Source organism: Pezoporus occidentalis, unplaced genomic scaffold (assembly GCF_034315485.1).
Source record: "Pezoporus occidentalis ecotype Australia unplaced genomic scaffold, CSIRO_AGI_Poc_V1 ctg148, whole genome shotgun sequence".
In the NCBI taxonomy this organism is placed as follows: domain Eukaryota; kingdom Metazoa; phylum Chordata; class Aves; order Psittaciformes; family Psittacidae; genus Pezoporus; species Pezoporus occidentalis.
The window spans coordinates 264476-280136 of NW_026913295.1; the positions used below are offsets into that span (position 1 = coordinate 264476).

General features: G+C 47.3%; 1 protein-coding gene across 8 annotated transcripts in view; it reads left to right on the forward strand.

Annotated features, from left to right (window-relative positions):
* The window catches only part of STX8 (syntaxin 8), a 102530-nt gene that overhangs the window by 28623 nt on the left and 58246 nt on the right, over positions 1-15661 (forward strand). Inside the window, exon 7 of one of the 8 annotated variants that reach the window (XM_062610528.1) lies at positions 14058-14799. The exons of 6 other annotated variants lie outside the window; for them this stretch is intronic. In XM_062610528.1, the coding sequence (XP_062466512.1) occupies positions 14058-14173 (116 nt within the window). In that variant the 3' untranslated portion in view covers positions 14174-14799. Of the gene's footprint in view, positions 1-9645; positions 10191-14057; positions 14800-15661 lie in introns of those variants that run through there. One more of the 8 variants, XM_062610530.1, reaches the window with a different exon arrangement.

The window sequence follows — 15661 nt, forward strand, 5'->3', positions numbered from 1 at the left end:
CTTTAACAACATCAAAGACAACTGGGCAACCAGTGCCGGTGTCGTAGTATGAACAGGCTGGCATCAAAGTGCTGGGGCACCACCAAGTCTTTTTGCTACATAGATCACATTGGTCTGAAATAACTCCAGTGGTGTTTGATATCAGCATTTTATTGGAAATGTTCTTACAGAATCAAGTTTTGCTGAAGAACACTGGTTTGAGTCCTCAGTCTTTAGTCTGAAACTTCTGATGGCCTTTTTGGGAGCTGAGGGTAGGAACTCCAGAGTTACCTGGGTCTGTGAGGAAGTCATGAGTTTGGCCCTGGGAAAGAGAGGCTGTGAGGTTCCCGGCTCTGAAGCAGGATGCTGACAGGTTGCCCTGGGCACCAGGGAAGTCAGGATTCCTTATGGCCGCCTGGGGAAGGTCCACCTCCTCTTGGGGTCAGCAGAAATGCCAAAACGAATATTGGTTCTTCTATTGCCAAAGGAGTCTCTGGCAACTACTGCCAGGGATTGCGACAGGTTTGGTCTGCTTGGGGCAGACCCTGCATAAAAATGAGATAACGTCTGGCAGAAAACTCCCCCAAATGTTTTTTTCTCTATAACTCTGACCTTTGTGAGGTCTCTCTGAAACAGAACACGAGACACCCAACTACTGCTGACAAAGCCATGCAGATCTTTGTGTTAGAACCTGACTGCAACCTGCAATGCTCTGCAGCAGCACTGGGGAGAGGTGATCTGTGTCCAGTTCCTCCCTTCGCAGAGACTGTGGAGCAGTCTCACTTCTGGGGGTGGAGAGTTTTGCTTCTTACTGGCTGTTTGTGAAGGGCGCTTTTTTTACTATGTGTGTGCGTGTGATGGTAGGGAAAATGGTGATTTTGGGAAGGAACTTGGCACTGATTCATTTTACAATGTTGAAATTCTTCTAATAGCTTTTGTATCGCAGAAGGCATAGAATCTTAGAATCAAGTCTAGTATCTCTGCTGTAGCATAGCCTTGGAGGGGCTGGAGGGGCCAGATGCTGGCCTCAGGGGTGGTCCTTAGGTTGAGAAAAAATCCACTATGACTTGGCTGAGCTCTGGAACCTCCTTGAAGATGCTGTCATAGAGACCTATTTCTTTGTCCACTTCCCTTTCTGCAGCTAGCATCTCCCTAAGCTAGCTTTGCCTTGGGCTTGCAGGGGTCAGTAGAACTTGACCTTTTTCCTGGGTTCACAGGCTGGGTAATGCAGAGCTGTGGAGGGAAAGCAGGAGATGCCATCAGCATTGCAGCCAGCACAGGGAGGGATGTTCCAGGCAGGGAGTCTGAGGCAGTGCCCAAAGTGAGCTGGGGGACTGAGGTGGCTCCTCTTTGTTTTGGTGTGCTTTGCCTCTTGAGCTGCACGTCACCTGGGAATTGTACTGCTGCAGCTCTGCTTGCAGGAGCTCTGCTACCTGCTGCTGGTTTGGAATATCAACATTTTGCATATCCCCGTGTTACCCAGTTTCTGTGCAGCAGGGTGTGGGTGTCACATTACTGTAATTGAGTTTTCAGTTTGGGTGGTTGTAGATAACATGGGGGTTTTGCCAAAGAAAATTAGCAATATGAATTGAACTCCAAAGTGGTCTTCCCAAACATAGTATTTTATATGAATGGGAAAGGAGATAAGCTGGGAGGAAAGCTTCCTTCTGGTGTGGTTTATTTTTACCTTTTATGTAATAGCACCCATTAGAAATAAGTATTTTCACTTGGAAATTATTATTAGGACCAAGCTGCCTCAGGGCAGCATCCTGTGGGTGGAGAGAGAAGCCTGCAGCAGGGTACACATTCATGTGCTAATGATCATGGAGCTTGTGCCAATTTGGGCTGGATTATGTGTTTGCTGCTACTGGTGCATCTGTGTGGCAGCTGGGGTCAGTGTTGACCACTTGGGTTTTTCTCACTGTTTCATGGTACTTCACTAATCATCAGTAATTGCAGCGGTGCTTCAGATTGAATAGAGCCTATTTAGTTTAAGTGTAGGACTTGCCACTAGTTAAGCTGTTGTGACTTCACTTCTTACAGAAAAGCTCTATTTGATGCTTTGTTACAATAGGAACGGGGATAGTTTTGCTGATGGATAGTGTGGGTGGTGTGTTTTCAATGAAAGGAAAATCACTTTCATAGTTGGAGACCACAGGACTTTACTAAGGGAAGGTCTGAAAGCTTCTATGTAAAGTCAATGTGTTCCTCCTTCTTATGCCTCAGCCACAATGGTGGGTGCTTATTCTTAAAGCAGAGAGGTTGAGCATGGATTGATGTTTAGCGTGGAGGAGGTAGAAGAACACTGATAGGAGAGGTTCCTCACATCCGGGTGTTGTGTTGACAGAAAATGACTTTTTGATAAATGACTCCCAGTAACCTCCTGTTCTTCCCACATTCATGGTCTGATCCCTCCCCTCCAGTTCTGTTCTCCGCTTTCTGAAACTTGTTTTCAAAGTTTGTTTGTGCTAGACCAGACCAGAGACAACAGATTTAACCTGCTCATGGGTTTTCTGTACTGAGCTCTGTATTGCTTCCCTCCAGGGCAGGCTGCGCAGTTGCACGGTGTTTACTCAGCATCCATTTGTTGAAGTCCAAGTCTCCCGATGTGTAGATACGGCAGGGCTAAGGTGGGGTGGGTAGCTCTGAGGTGCACGGTAACGTGTGTTAGGAGAGGTGCTTTGGTGCTTCTTGTCTGGTGGCAAGGAGAAGCTTGCTGGGACTTCTGCAAGTGCAGCGCGTGGCAGCTGTTGGGCTTGCTGTGTCTCTGGGGTGCTGCTGGTAGAAAGCAAGCTCATTTTCCTCACCGTGGAGCCCCTCGTGTGATGAGGCACAAAGGACCTTTAGTCACCTGCAGGGCAGCAGAGCTGAAGGTGTGGAGGGTGCTCTGGTTTGCAGGAGCTGCCTTTGGTCCCCTCCTCTGGGGCCTCCAGCCTTCTCCGGGAAAGGGGCACCTTGATGTTGGATTTTACTTCTTTTCATTTTCCAGACCAGTATGATCAGGAATGCTGGGGGCAGGGGGTGATGGCAGCTGGGGCTTTCCTTACCCCTTCTCATCTCATGTTATGAATGTTTTGTACTTACTAAGTCCATTATGGCTTTTTAGCAGTGGTAATAGTAGGTAAAGCCTGTGAGTGAAAAAAGGCTTAGGTAAAGCCTGTGAGTCACAAGTGTGGCACTGCTGCATCTGGCAGGCAACCACTGACCCCTGTGAGCTGCAGCTTTGCTGCTTGGCAGGTCCATGAACAGTCCTGGAGAATTTGTGGGTGAGCTTTATGATGCTGCATCACCTTCTCACCTGAAGGCTATTTTAAGAAACAGAAGGCAGATGAGAGACGGGAACATCTGAGCTGTGGACTGCTTCCACCATCACTTTACACTTGAAAAAGATTTTATCTCCCAGGCAAGGTGCTGGAGAAGGGGAACCAGTGTCTTTAATCTGCTTTGCACTGCCCTGTGTCAGTGTTCAGGATGGGATGCCTTGTGATCTGTTTCCCCATCTTGCAGTTAGATGTTGAAGAGGCACATTTCAAACAAAGGGAACAAAGAGTTCCCTTATGCTAGGAATGGAAATAAAACCTGTATCTGCTGTATGCTTCTAAACAGGCTCTGTATCAAACTGCAGTTCATGTTGGAAGAGAATGACAAGAGAAGTTTTAAGTGGTGGAAGGTTGCATCCCACAGAAGCAAACATAAATTGAAAACAGAATAATCAAAGGTGATTTAAAAGAAATCTTACAACTTTTATTATAAGTGCAAAGCAAATTTCTCACTCTGCTTTCTGTGGAATGGTCGCAGTGCAACTGTGGTGGCATTTCACAGAACCCCAGGCTGGTTTGTGTTTGGAGGGACCTTAAAGCTCCTCCAGCTCCAACCCCTGCCACGGGCAGGGACACCTTCCATTAGAGCAGCTTGCTCCAAGCCCCTGTGTCCAACCTGCCCTTCAACACTGCCAGGGATGGGGCAGCCACAGCTTCTCTGGGCACCCTGTGCCAGCGCCTCAGCACCCTCACAGGGAAGAGCTTCTGCCTAAGAGCTCATCTCAGTCTCCCCTCTGGCAGGTTAAAGCCATTCCCCTTGGCCTGTCCCTACATCCCTTGTCCCAAGCCCCTCTCCAGGTTTCCTGCAGCCCCTTCAGGCACTGGAGCTGCTCTCAGGTCTCCCCTTCAGGAGCCTTCTCTTCTCCAGGCTGACCCAGCCCAGCTCTCTCAGCCTGGCTCCAGCATCCGTGTCTCGCCACACTTGAGCAGAACAAATGTCAACTAAAGTTTTCAAGGCTGAAGGATCTCTTTATAATAGGCTGTCCTTGTAGGAAAGGTGATGTTGCCAGCCCATTAGGAACTGATCTCAACACAGCTGTGCCAAGCACTGTTGGCAGTAGGACACACATTCTCACCAAGCCTCAACTTCCATCTGCTGTTGCTCTTAGTGTGGTGCTCATTCACTTAATCAGTAGATACGAGTTAGTAAATATTGGCTGGCTGTTCATGGGACTTTGGTGACACTTGGTCTGTCACAGCACTTGTGTGCAGTGGTTCAGAGGGGTGGATGACTTCAGTGCTTGCTGACACAAGTCACATGCAGTCTGCTTTTGGATCTGTTTTAGGGATTGGAAGACTCTCTTCTGGCAAAAAGAGGGAGGAGTGGGGGAAGAGAAATCCAACAATTTAATGTTTCCGTGTTCCTTGTGCCTGTGCCCATATCCTAAACGTGAAAAATATCCCTAAGTTTCCCTTTGGCCCTGGGGGAATTAAAAGGAGTCTCCAGCTGGATTAATGAAACCTTGCTGAGCAGATGAGTGGTGTCACGGGCTTGTGGCAGTCTCGCTAGAGCACAAGTGGTGTGCTTAGAGTGAACAGCCGTTTCATGCACACTTAAACTGTTCTGAACCATCACCCTCCCCAATAATTCTTCATCCTTTCCATGTGGGAGAGAAGCACAGAATAAACCATTTAAAGAGGAGCGTTAGAAATCAAAAGGTACACTTTATCCCTTGTCAAAAGATGACACTGCTTTTCTTCTTGCTTTTAAATATTGCTTGAAATAATGCACATATGTTATTTCCAAGGTGGTTTTGAAGCATGGGGTCAGCAAGCGGCTACAGGTTTGTTGGTCCTGTAGTCCTGTGCCTAGCAGGGATGCTGTTGCAGAGGACCTCAGCAGGTCAAGCACATCTGATACTTGGTAGTGAAGAGCCTCTCCCCTCTGGTCTTATCATGGGAGCGCAGGGTACCTGTCTCCTGGGTCACTTTCTCCATCCCAGTGGTAAGATACACTTAATAGACCTGGGGTGTGTTTGGCAAGGCACTGAGCTGAACTTCAAGGAAGTGTTCAAGGCCAGGTTGGACGGGGCTTGGAGCAAGTTGCTCTAGTGGAAGGTGTCCCTGCCTGTGGCAGGGGTTGGAGCTGGATGAGCTTTAAGGTCCCTTGCAACCCAAACCAGTCTGGGATTCTATGAAGTTCTGGCATCGCTGTAATGCTTGTGTCTCTCCCTAGCGCTGTGGCTCAGCCCCTTCAGAAGCATGACTCTGCTCATTGTGATTCTCTTGCTCCTGAAATGGCCCTGACTATTTTAATTTTTCCCTTAAGTTACTTCTGTCACCAATGGATTCTTCTCCAATGAGAAAATGCAGTAAAGTAAACAAGGGAAGGACTAATATTCTGCACCCATGTCTTCTCATTTGAACAGATCTGTTCAGTATGACTCTAGTCATGGGGAATAAGTCAGTGGCCAGGAGATGTGTAGCCATTTCCTGCACCATTCAGGCCTGGTTGTGGCCATCCTGAAACTGCTCTGTGCTTGGCATGAGGTTACCAAGAGATGAGGTTACCAAGGGCAGGGTTTGACCCTCTTTGGCTCCACTCAGTGTTCTTACCACACTGTTTCTCTTGCACTTATCTAATTTATTTTAGTTATCTCCCTGCTTATGCTTCCTTTCCTCAGTAAGCAAGAGGGAAGTTGGTATCTTGATTTTCACTGGAAATGAGTTTCCTTCTTGGCATTTGTGTAGTTTCTAGGATTAATAAAATGCACCTATATAATCTCCAAATTTGGAAAACGAGAGAAAAAATGTCTCGTGTAGGTTTCTTCATTTAGTATCACAGAATCACAGACTGGTTTGGGTTGAAAGGGACCTTAAAGCTCATGTTATTCCAACCTCTTGCCATGGGCAGGGACACCCCTTCTTAGCAAACAGCTCTTATTCTTGGGTTTGCTGAATTTGTTGAAGTTGCTGAAGTATTGACTTCAGGACAAGAATAATACACACCTCCTGCAGCACCAAGCACGGTACCAGCATCCATCAGTCTGTGGTGCGTTCAGGTCAGGCAGGTTCTCGCAGGGGTGTGGAGGCCTGGACGGTCTGGAAGAGCCATCGAGGTGAATTCTTTCCCGAGTCCTCTCCATACGCACAGGAAGGGGAGTCTGCGTGCGCTGAGCAGGCGGTAACCTGGAAGCGGGGCCAGCGGCTCACGGCACGCTGCATTCCTTCAGCTATTCCCAATGGGCGCTCTGCAGGATGATGGATATTTCAGCATCTTTGTTCTTTGTTTTCCTTCTAACACTGGTGGAGTTTAAATCACTGGAAGGAGAGGGCTTGACACTTCTCCAGTTACACAAACAAGTGGTACTGCACTAGCTGAAGCGTGTTTTCAGGAGAGGCAAGCAGATACCTTAAATGCCGTTCTTTGGGAAAGGTCTTTCTCTCAGTCATGGCTGTGACATGGGTGTTAAGCTTGTAGTTATTGCAAAAATCAGGATGTTACTGCAGAACCTGGGATGCTTTCCAGTAACAGCCCAACGAGGAGCTTATCACCTTGTAGTGTTTGGGCCTAGATCCTGAATAAAATATACTGTGTATTGTCAGATGCTTAACTAAAAGAAAATAGAAGACGTTGGCTTACCTCTTCCCTTCTGCTGGTTTGTTCCCTTAAAATAATAGTTCTCAAGGAAATATTAATTTGTTCCAGCTTCCATGGAACAACCCCCGTCCTCCAAACCTCAGCAAGGAAAAATACGACTGCGTAGGTGCAGCTTCACCAAAGCAGGAGATATCAAATTGCACATTAATTTCTGATTCTCAGCAGTAGCCTGTGGGTTTAGAGAAATCCAAGCTGTGGTATCAAAGGTGCTCTCTCCTATAGACTTAGGAACAACTCCACTCCTGGCTGCTGTTGAATAGTTGTGGTCTGGTGGTTGGAACTTGGGACTTGCATTCTTGGCTAGCCCCAGGGCTCGCTGTATGTCTCTGTGCAGGACTCTCTACCTTTCTCTTTGCTTCTTGACCCTCCAAAAAAGGTACTTCCCCTGCTATGGTGCTTGTGAACCTTAGTGGGTTCTCTGGCAGCTTAGCAACTTCTCTGGCAGTCAGTTTGCTAAAGGTCTGTGGGATTCTTTGGAATGCCATGAGATAACCTCTTGCACCTGATCCATCAGATTTTCTTCAGCGTGGTTCAGATCATCATCTGATGATTGCAGAGTTCCTAAAGTGTGGCTGTGAGGCTGAAGCCCTGAGTTTGTCTTTGTCTGGTTCTGAGCTTGTCCCAGATCTGCCCAAATCTTTGCTGGTTTGATGGGGAGAAAACCAGTACAATGGAGCAGGTGACAAGCGTGCTTGGGGCCACCATGGCAGCTGGAGTCACTGCGCCTGGAGACAGCGTTGTCAGAAAATGGCACTTAATTTTCAGGTTCTTGCTCCAGAAGAATAAATTGGAGCAGAATAGGCCCAGAGAAGTGAGGGCTGTGGAGGTCAATGGCAGGGCTGTGTAGTCTGGCCAGATGTGGATGGATAGGAGATAGGGTTTGCTTTCTGTTCGTGGTTTGGCAGTAAAATACTGGGGAGGGAAAAAAACTATTGAAGGTGGAGAAGAATATTGGTTTAAGTATAAATCAGAATAAATTGATCATAAATAGGACAGACAAGAAAATTACTTTTCTTTTTTTCTTTTTTTTTTCCCCCAAGCTCATAGGAAATTCCAGGGTAGCTTCCAGGGGAAGAAAGGGGCTAAAAATTACCTGCTTTCAAGGTGGAGTCCATTTTACTAAAGAATTTGGACTTGATAGGAAGGGAACTGGCCAAATTGTTCTAGGATTTCTATCTGAGAATGTGCTGTTATTTCAGAGTAATAGAACCAGCTCAACCATGTTTAAAACTTGGTTTTTAAGTGTATAATACAGTAACAGAAACTGGCTGCATTTAGAGTGGCAAACCCCTGTATCAATTCTTCTAATTCATTCTGTCAAAAAATCTCTGTATTTTAGAAAGGCCACTGGATTGGGTGATATGTAAAGATGCAGCCAGGGAATAAGCCTGCAGTCTAGGCAGCCATGGAGAGATCTGCAGTCTCCTTATAGGCACTGGGGGAGGGAAGGAGGTTACCATTAATAATTTTTAACCTACATGAGCATGCATTATGCTGCTAATTTTTTCCTGCTGCTGAATTAATGTCAATGTTGAAAGTCTAAACAATTCCCTGAATGAAACCGTGTTTGGTTTGCCTTGTCCTATGGATTAACAAATCTGATTGCTGTATTTAAATCTAATACCCCCCAAAATTCCCTACATGAATGATTCCCGGCGAGGCCACGGGCAAATGTAATTATCTATGAAAACTAAGGACTCATGGCCTTGGGATAGTTTTCCCTGCAGCTGCCTCCAATTAATACGTCCATCAATTCTGAGAGTAGCAGGGTTGTAATGGCTGAGTGTAGGTACTGCTGTGTTGCTGGTCTTCTGTAGTCCCTTCAGCAGCCCCTTCACCCTGAGGAACGAGGAATTCTTTTTGGGTTGTATTTTTGGAAGATGAAAAGCAATGAGGATGTGTTTGGAAAATCCTCAGGTGATGGAGTGATGTTTGCTTTCACTGCACCCCTTTCACAATTTCCTAAACCGGGAAGCTGTTACAGAAACAGTTTTGGTGAGGATTTAAAACTTTTCCATGCTAATTTTGCCTTTCAGTATTCTTAGCTGGGATCAGGGTGTTCATGTGGGAGGCTTTCGCTAAGCAGCAATTTTCCCATGTAAATCAAGTCCTAGTTTGCTCAGGGTGGCACTTGGGTACCTGCAAGAGTGGATAAAGGAGTTTTTCTGCTCTCCAGTTAAGTGGCAGAAGATGTTGAGTCTTTAACAAATAGCTCAAAGATCCTGTAAACAGCTGAATGAAGAGTTAAGTGTATGAAAGGCAACTTCCAAATGCTTGCAGAGGAGGGACTTTCTCTTGCTCAGGTTTTACTGATTTGGTACCCCAGCGGCCCTGCGTCAGCTGGTCTTCATTGCCCCTCCAGCAAGTCAGTCTGCTCTGCAATCTTGGCAGTCAGAAAAAACAAACACAGGCTGTGTGGAGAACGGATGAGAGCAGCCCTGAGGAGAAGGACTTGAGGTGACGAGAAGCTCCCCATGACCCAGCCATGTGTGCTGGCATCCCAGAACCCGCCTGTGTGCTGGGCTGCACCCCCAGAGCGTGAGCAGCAGCTCAGGGAGGGGATTCTCACCCTCTGCTGTGCTCTGGGGAGAGCCCCCCTGCAGTCCTGGTCCAGCAGAAGCTGTGAGTGCCCCATCTCTGGCAGCGTTCAAGGCCCTTCCAGCCCAAACCTGTGTGTGATTCTGTAAGACCATGGCCACAGGGCATCTTTTCCCATGACATGATCCCCGATCAGAGTTGAGAGGTGGAACATGAAATGCTGCATAAAGGTGTCTTGGTTATGAATGTGTGTGGGAGCAAAGGAGAAGTATGTGCCTTGCTCTCCTGACCCACAGGAAGAGACCAGCAGCCTTTGTGAGCGTTTGCTAGCTGACCATGTCCCAGCAAGGGTATTTGTTGTCGCAGGGAGCCTGACTCATTTGAAGTGGTTACCCCTCCTGGAGAAGAGCTTGCTGCTTCCTTGTACAAATTGATCTCCTGCTGGGAATCGAGTCGTTCCACCTCAGGCTCACAATAACATTGGCTCTTTTCCGCATTGTTTGACTGCTAGGGACATATTGATATGATCTCCTGCAAGGAGAGGCTTGGTTGAAATACGGATTAAGAGGGAAACCGAGCAGATTGCAGGGTATTAATGACTTGTTCGCATTCCTGGGGCAGTAGGCAGGAGAAAAGAAGTCAGGCTGCTGTGACTGCAGAAGAATGTTTGCTTTGTGATCCCGACGCCTGCTCGGGGCTGCTGCAGGGACCCGGTCACAGCGAAGCGCGGGGCTGTGGCCACGGCACGGGAGGTACGAGGCATCTGCTGCTTTCTGGACACCTGTAATTGCAATTAGCAGCAATAAACCAAAAAGCCACCGGGGCTGGAGGAAAAGGGGGGAGCTCAAGTGAGTCTGACAGTGAGAGGTGAATGTGTGTGGCGTGGCCTCTCCCTGCATACGGGGATCATTGTAAAAATACCGGTGCTAATTTTCAGTCTGTCTCGATGATCAAAGCCAGGCGATACGGGATTTTCCTGTGGACTTAGTGGGACTTCCTATGAAAGGGCTGCGTGCCGTTTGTTTATGGAAGTGCAAAGCTGCACAATTACAAAGAGCAGGGCTTTACAGAAGAGCTGCAAGTTTTGCTTTTCCCAGTGAGAGTGTGATGGAAGATCCATGGACAGTGTGACCTCAAAAACAACGTTAGTCACCGTGTTCGGAAAGTGAGAGGGTTTGTTGTGCCACCTGTGCTGCGCTGTGTTTTCTTGGCTATTTTAATAGCTAATTAATCTTGATTTGCTTGGATTTAAGAGGGTTTTTTTCTCTTTTGGCACATGTGTGCAACCTATTATATCATAAATCCCACACATTTCAGCAAATGTCATCATGATTGTTCCCTACAGCACAGCATACTACTAGTAAAACATTCAAGGTCAGGAACTTGGATTCTTTAACCACTGTATTCATGGAAGCCAATTTATTGTTCTGTCGCAGTAGAAAAGGGTAATTTCTTTTGGACCTATATCATACTGGCAGCCAATCTAGAGAGGTCAGAACTGCCTTAACGCTGTAGGTTTTGTGGGTGTATTAATCTGTCTCAATAAATTAACCGTTGCACCCCACTGGTGCCACACGGGCCATTTCTCAGTATTTAGTGCTTTTATCTTCCTCTAGAAGTGTGAATTATTTTTGTGCACTCACTGTTTGACCTGTTTGTTGTATCCTGAAATTGATAGAAGTATTCCTTGTATTCTGTCTGTTGGAGGGTGTAAAGCAGTTTGCCTGGGGCTGGAGGAAGTGACCTTCATATTAAATAATCCTGATATGGTGAACTGGGGCCTGGGTGGCTTTTGTTGTGGCTATTTGTGCTGTGAAAGCTGAATCAAAATTTGCAACTTGAAGTCCTAAAGAGTGAATTAGGTCCGTGGTGACTCGGAAGAGCCATTAGAGTGGCTGCAGTGTGGGATGTTCCTTGTTTTTCAGTGCTGCTTAATTAGTGCTTAATAGCTCTTACACAGTGCCTGACCTTTTCCCTGGGTTATTTTGGTGGGCCTGTGAATGAAATGTCAGAATGGGAATGTAAATTAAAACATCTTGCAGAAGAATGACTTTCCTGCTATTTTCCAAAAGGAAAAGACTCTAAAAACTACAAATGAAAGAGGGGGACTCCGCTCTTAATTTGCCCTCTCTGTAATACTTTTATTCCCTATTTTTTCTTGCTTTAGTCTTCATATTCTATTTTTCCACTCACGTCTCTAGCAGTGGGGTTGTGTTGTTTCTCCAGGCTCCTTCTTGGGGCTGGCTCCTGGTCAGGGAGCCCAGGAGGGGCCGTGCACACTCCAGGAGCCTCTGAGCAGCTTTGTGGAAGAGTTGGCTTTTTTTTGGAAGGCATCTTTAGCCCTCTATAGCTAAATGTTCCCTGTGGCTGTCACACCCTTCCCAGGTGAAATAGAGCTTATTTAAAATGTTTTGTTAAGATTATCAGGTGGCTAAACTGAACTGATATGGGTGTTCCAGTTCACAAATCTCTCCTAAGTTATGAGCTCAGAATTTCCTTTTGCAGAAAACTTTGGAGTGGTTTTAATTCCTTGTATGCTGTATCAGGCTTTTCACATACTTGGTGCTGATAGGACTTCGGGGTGTTGGGTGAGGAGAAGCTCCCCATGACCTGGCTTCAGTGAGCCCTTAAGCCCAGAGCCCCCCTGTGTGCTGGGCTGCACCCTCAGAGCGTGAGCAGCAGCTCAGGGAGGGGATCCTGCCCCTCTGCTGTGCTCTGGGGTGGCTACCCTGCAGCCCTGATCCAGCTCTGGGGCAGCAGCACAAGAGGGACGTGGAGCTGTTGGAGAGAGCCCAGAGGAGGCCATGGAGATGCTGCACTGGAGGTCCGGTCCCTGTGCTGTCCCAGCTGAGTGCTGTCCCTGGCATTCCCATAACACTGCATGGGACACAACACTGAACCTCTGGAGTCAGTCAGGGGAGGCACCAGCTCCAAAGGAAAGCATCAGCTTGGTTAAGTTGTATCACACTTGTGGGAGTGCTGCTCCTTGCTCTGCCCTAGTTAATGAATCTAAATCATTTCAGTCACTTCAGGTGGCTGCTGCTGAGCTGTGTGGCACTGGTAACCAACAGGCTGGGATGCTGGCAGTCAGTGCTGCTGGTCATGTCAGTCAGCGTTCTGCATCACAGGCACATACAGAGCAGGCATTGCCAGTGAATCACTGCAGTGTTCTTCTAACACAGTTCTTTTGGTGCTTGAATGCAGCAGTGACAAAACGTACCAGGAGGAGAACTGTGCAGAACAAGCTGCTTTGTAAGAGGGTGTTCCCTGACCTTGCTTGGTGTGCCCTGCTCTGGCCCTAGGTGGGAAGCCACATGGAGCACCCGGAAGAACTGAGCCCACTACTGCTCCTCCAAACCAAGACTGACCTAGAAAAATACCATGAGTCCTTGGCAATAAGCACAGCATAACGCTGGCAGCAGCTCATTCATTTTCTGGTCACTAGTTTTGGGAGAGTTGGCATTGGCCAGAGAAAGGGGCAGGACGGGCAGCATTGCTGCCCCAGCACCAGCTCTCCTTATAGATCAGTTCTGCAGCCACATCCTCCTGCCATCCTCTGGAGCAAAACTCTACTCCATGTAAGTAAGCACTTTAGCAATACTGCCACTGGGATGGGATGAGTTTGGCTACGGCATGAGAGTCGGTTTAGATTAGGTCTCAGGCAGAAGCTCTTCCCTGTGAGGGTGCTGAGGCGCTGGCACAGGGTGCCCAGAGAAGCTGTGGCTGCCCCATCCCTGACAGTGTTCAAGGGCAGGTTGGACACAGGGGCTTGGAGCAAGCTGCTCTAGTGGAAGGTGTCCCTGCCCATGGCAGGGGTTGGAGCTGGATGAGCTTTAAGGTTTCTTCCAACCCAAACCAGTCCATAATTCATTCTGTGAAAGCAAGTACATGAAGATCTTTTCTATCCCTGTTTTCAATCAGGAGGTGAGGCAGAGATCAGCTAAGGAATAAGTACTACCCCAGATGAAACTTAATCTGTTTTTAAAGAACTCCCTCCCACTGAAATGGAGCTTTATTTTTCCCCCTTTTTTTTAACAGTCCTACCCTGAAAAGTGTCTCCTGGGGTCTGTCTCATCCTCACTTAACTATGTTGAGGTGGTTTTATTCCGAGTTTCTGGAAGCTCCGTGGTTTTCCCTGTTACGCGTTTGTAGTTCGGAATGCCCTGTGAGCCTTTCCTTTGCTGCATCTCTAGAGTGCTCCACAGGGAAAAATTTAAAAACTAACATGTAAGCTTTACATAATTTACTGTGAGAGTAATTGGGTTTATATAGCAGTTCATAAACCTTTAGCTGGTAAAAATCAAAGTACCTTAATCTGAAAAGCAGATGGGGGGGTTGTCAGGGTGAAGGCTTATAGAGTTTTCAAAGACAAATTGTTTAATTCCATCACTGACTAGGAAAATAAATAGTTCTGCTGCTCGATTGAAAACAGAAACATCTTAGAAATGAGACTTTGCTGGCTTTCAAGCATTGTTAGTTCTACAACAAAGAAATCAAAAGAAACTTGGTGGAAAGATGTGATGGAGTTCTGGTTTATGAGAAATGAAAGGCAAAAGCTTCTAAATCACGTTTTACTATTCTTAGTGAATTTTCAAGTGCTTTTCCTCTCCTCCTTTCAGGGCCTGACACTCTGTACAAGGCGTCTGTTCCGTGTGAATCGGCGATGCATGTGATGTCTGTAGGTCATTTCCTTCCCTCAGGAGGGGTGGCAGGACTGGCCATAGTCTCTGCCTGAAGACCAGAGCAGCGAGTGTGAGGCGCTCTAAAATCCCACTTTTCAATACAGCGAAGCTGTTTGCAGCAGATTGAAAGCTGGGAGCCATGCCTTGCCTGTGTAATGAAGACTGCATTTGTACCCCCATACTAATGCTACTCACAGGCCAATCAGTAGTATCTAGCCAGCACATCCCCTACAAGTGATGGTCTTGCTTTAGTTGGGCTAATGGACTGATGAGATCACCTCTAATTTGTGTATCAAGCTGGTTGTATAGCATCGTTCAAGAAAAAAGAAGGGAGGGGGGAAAATGCCACACACAAAACAACAAAACCCTCTTTATTTTTTTTTCTCGCTGGACTTCAAAAGCTCACATTGAGAGCAGGGGCTCTGCCCTGTGAGGGCGATGGGTTTCACTCGGAGCCATTACCTCAGCCCATAAACATCAGAAAATGAGCATTTGTTTTGGTGGTTGAATTTCATTTACTCCAGAGGTATGATGGGAGGTATGAGTAGAGCCATCGGTCTGTACAGGAGGAGATGCCTGAGAGAAGACTCTTGTGCTGAGCCATCCTGGTCAATGATTTGGAGCTTTAATCACAAAATCATAAATGGTTTGTGCTGGAAGGGACCTTAAAGCTCCTCCAGCTCCAACCCCTGCCACGGGCAGGGACACCTTCCACTAGAGCAGCTTGCTCCAAGCCCTGTGTCCAACCTGGCCTTGAACGCTGCCAGGGATGGGGCAGCCACAGCTTCTCTGGGCACCCTGTGCCAGCGCCTCAGCACCCTCACAGGGAAGAGCTTCTGCCTAAGAGCTCATCTCAGTCTCCCCTCTGGCAGGTTAAAGCCATTCCCCTTGGCCTGTCCCTACATCCCTTGTCCAAAGCCCCTCTCCAGGTTTCTTGTTGGCCCCTTTAGGTGTTAGGAATACCATGTAAAGGTGGTCATTGCTGTGTGAGTGTGCTAGCCTACCTGCAGCTTGCCCTACTGGCTTGGTGGGCTTCCTTGTAGCTGCTTTGACTCTGAGCTGCAGCTGTGCAGCGCTCTATAGCGGATGTAGGAACATAAGCCCATGATGCTGTTAGCACCCTTTGGGCAAGTTCTTATCTTGTTTATTGTCCTTTGCCTGTTGTAACACTTTTCACCCTGTTTGAAGCATTGACTTGAACTTTTAGATAGCTGCTTCTGAACTGCAGGCTGGAGCAGACACTCTTCTAGTGGCTTATCCATCTCTTTTTTTCTCCACGTTGAGACCTGTGCCCGGAGTAAGCCCACATCTTTGGAGTCATGGGTAGTGAATGGGGTATCTGTGCATGCTGGATGGCAGTGGTGTTGTGCTAGCCTGTTTAATTTTGCTGAGCACTTGGTATTGAGTGATGAAGGAGAAACGTGTTACTCTAACGAAAATGCCTGTCACAAAACATGGCAGTGTGTCTTGTTTCAGTGTGACAAAAACCGGGTGAGCAGAAACAGCCACAGCTGGAATAGTGATTAACAAACACGCCGGCC